This window comes from Glycine soja, chromosome 6 (assembly GCF_004193775.1).
Source record: "Glycine soja cultivar W05 chromosome 6, ASM419377v2, whole genome shotgun sequence".
Taxonomy (NCBI): Eukaryota; Viridiplantae; Streptophyta; class Magnoliopsida; order Fabales; family Fabaceae; genus Glycine; species Glycine soja.
The window spans coordinates 17,133,668-17,137,046 of NC_041007.1; the positions used below are offsets into that span (position 1 = coordinate 17,133,668).

Here is a 3,379-nt window from a genome sequence, read left to right on the forward strand (position 1 = left end):
GATTTCAATTGTACCTATTAAGTATTTTAAGTTTTTTATTTATAATATTAGGTTTTTATTTTAATTTTACATAACTTAATATTTAAGTCATTATTTTGCTTAGCATATATTATTCAATTAAAGTACTTTTTAAGTCATTTACTTCAAATATCATGTCTTTAACAAGTAGTATATCTCTACTTATTGTCATATCATGCATAGTTTATCATGTGAATTAATTTGTAAAATATTAAATAAAATTATGATGAGGAAACTTAGTTAGAATGTTAGAAAACATGAAGAATTCATTAATTGGTATGCATAATTGGAATGTGAAGTCCAAAATCATATAATCATGATACTTGGAGATAAAAAAAATTAAGCAGACTTTATATAATTTTTACACACAAGAAAAGTAGTATTAAATAAGAAAAGAGAGAAATATATATAATAAAATGAATAATAAATATATGAATATTTTTATATGAATAATAATAATAATATTGATCCTAAAAGAAAATGAGGAATGATCCACCTGTTAGTTAGTGACATTGTACATTGGTTTGGGCAATAACCAGCAGCTGGATCCCACCATGGAGCCAACACCTGGAACCGATAAGGTCTTGCAGACCCCACCATCCATCTCTCTAAAATCTTAATCATCCATTCTCTAAAACCTCGAGATTCATGGCGAAGATTTAGAATCCGAAATGTACAATTTTTACATTCACATTCACACTGTTTCATTTCTTTTTTTTCCCTTTGGTAAACTGTTTCATCCCTTTTACTACACGAACCTTGTGACCCGGAATCATGCAGAGGGAAAATAAAAAATATGAAAAATTAACCCAAGGAAATTAATTAAATTAAACTTACCAATTGTTATGATGATGGAAGTGAGTCGTTTTCTTTCTCTTCTCAACATAAAAAAAAGCATAAAATTAAAATCAAAAGGCTTTCGAAAAAAAAGGAAGAGAAGGAAAAGAAAAGCCAATTGCACAAACAATGATGATAAGATATCGTGTAGTGAAATAAAGCCAAATAATATCCAACTGTTAAATAGTGTCATTCATATCTCTCTCAAACCCTAAAAAAAAAAAAAAAACTCTTCTTCTCTCTTCTTCCATCACCCACCACCCACCACCCACCTCTTCCCAACATATTAACCACACCAAAGAAATAAAAATAAAAATAAATTATCTTTTCATCAAAATAAACAAAACTCAATTCCGTAGGGCAAATAATAATCAAACCTCACGTCATCACGTTGTGTTAAAACACCAAACAACTACACATGTAGGAATCAACAATCGAAGAATGAAGAACACGTTGATTGACCCTCTTATGTTGTTAATTATCATTCATTCATTCATGTTGATCCTCGCTTCCACCATGATGGGACTGTTGTGACTCACTCGCCTGAGACTCCGAAACTCCGATCACCGTCGTCCGATAAGGGTTTAGCCCCGAAAGCATGTTCAAATGCCCTTCGTTCATGTTACCACCAATCCCAGAAGACCCTAATTGTTGACCTGGCAAAAGTGCCATTGGGGTTGGAAAGTTCATGAAATGCAACCCACTTGACATGGTTCCTCTATACAAAGCACTGTTACTCACACCACCAGGGAATGTCCACAAAGGAGGAGCTTCACCACCACTCACACTCACACCACCACCTTGGTTGTGGTGGCTATTTGAATTCGCTAGCATCCATATATTCGCCGGAATTTGAGCGTGGTGGCTCGCCGGAATTGTCCCCGAAGTAGTGCTTGATTGCATCAAATAGTTTCCAATTCCAACTTGGTGTTGCATAGTTGAGGAAAGGTCTTGCTCCAAGGGTCTTCTTTTTCTTCCCAAATTACCCTCTTCGTTGTTGTTGTTGTTCTCTGAGGACAGGTCTAGTGATGAAGATTCGCGCAATTCGTGCTTGGGTTGGATTTGGAAGATGGGGTTGTTGTTGTTGTTGGATTGGAAATTGAGGAGTGTTGTTGTTGTTGTGTTGGGAGTGTTGGTGTTGGTGTTTTCTAGGAATAAGCTTCTTCTAGGTTGGAGGGAGAAGCTTGAGTTGTGGAAGTAGCTGGATCGAAGCTGGGAAGGGACAGACATGGAGGAGCCGGAGCTGCGGAGGGAGATGTTGAGGGAGGTGAAGTTGGCCGGGATAGTGCCGGTTCCGGTGGCGGCGATGACGGATGGCTCCGCCTGCTGGAGAAGCCACTCGATCGTCTCGCCGTCAGACTTGTGTCCCAGCTCACGCGTGAGCTGGAACACCCTGGCGGCACAGAGAGCCGGCATTCGAATTCGACGGCCGCGGCCATCGACCTTCGTGTGCCGGTCTTTGGTAGAGGTTCTTTTAGGGGGTGGTTTTTTGGGGGAGGGTTCGGAGGAGGGTGTGGGGAGGAGTTGGTTGTTGTTGTTGGAAGTAGAGGGTTCAGCTGAGATGGCTAAGGAAGGGTATGGGGAGGAGGTGGAGCAAGAAGAAGGGTCTTGGGGATCTTCTTTCTTCTCAAGTAGTTGGAATGGGAAGTTTTGTCGGTGGTGGTTATGGTTATGGAGATGGTGGTGGTAGTGGAAGTCATCACTACCTCCCTCCATGATCGCATGTGAATTGATCGAAGGGGTTAAGGTTGCTGTTTTTTTTGTATTTTTTGTAATTGTTGTGTTGGGGGGTGTAAGTATGGTAGTTGTTTTTATGAGACAGACTGTGATCAGTGAGTGTTATGGTTTAATGTCTCTTTGGTGGGTCTTCTCTCATTCTCACAATGGGCTATATTTGGAGGAGAGGGTGTGTGTCTAGGTTTTCTTTGCTTTCTTTTTTAGAGCAACAAGGGGAAGGGAATTTTGCTTTGAGAATTGATGTGGTTGATTTGAGAGAGAGAATAAGGGGTAGGAGCTAGCTGGGAGAGGGCATGAGCTTTAAGCAACAAAGATAATGAGTGGGAATTATATGGGTGAGCTTTAAAAAGCATGATTTTTCTCAGAAAAGAAATTTGATTTGTTGTTGTGTTTTAGCTTTTAAATTGTATATGTGTATAAAACTATAAATTGTTTTTATTTTTTATTTTTAATCCATATATCCAGTTGTATGGGGGGAGGTAGGTTTGTGTTGTGTTGAATTTTTGAAATATGGGAAAATAGGAGAGGTGGAATGTGAACGTGGAAAAATCTTAGATTTTTTTTGGGTTTTAATTAATTTGTTGTTTTTGTGATTGAAGGGAGGGAGAGAGACTTTTCCCTTTTTATTGTGGTTGGACAGCCTCTTTGGTTCAGACTCCACGTGAGGTGCTCTTTTTTATCATTCAATCCATAAAGACAATGGAGGCCGTGGTGGGTCCCAATCCCAAGTCAAAAAATTGAAAGACCTGGAAAGGAAAGATTATCAGGTGGGTCCCTTCTCATTCAA

General features: G+C 38.9%; 1 protein-coding gene across 1 annotated transcript; it reads right to left on the minus strand.

Annotated features, from left to right (window-relative positions):
- Nucleotides 1–973: 973 nt before the first annotated feature.
- On the minus strand, nt 974–2,917 carry LOC114416540 (transcription factor TCP14-like). Its single transcript, XM_028381443.1, has one exon. The coding sequence runs from the start codon at nt 2,569–2,571 to the stop codon at nt 1,345–1,347; it is 1,227 nt and encodes a 408-aa protein (XP_028237244.1). The 5' UTR covers nt 2,572–2,917; the 3' UTR covers nt 974–1,344.
- Nucleotides 2,918–3,379: the final 462 nt, after the last annotated feature.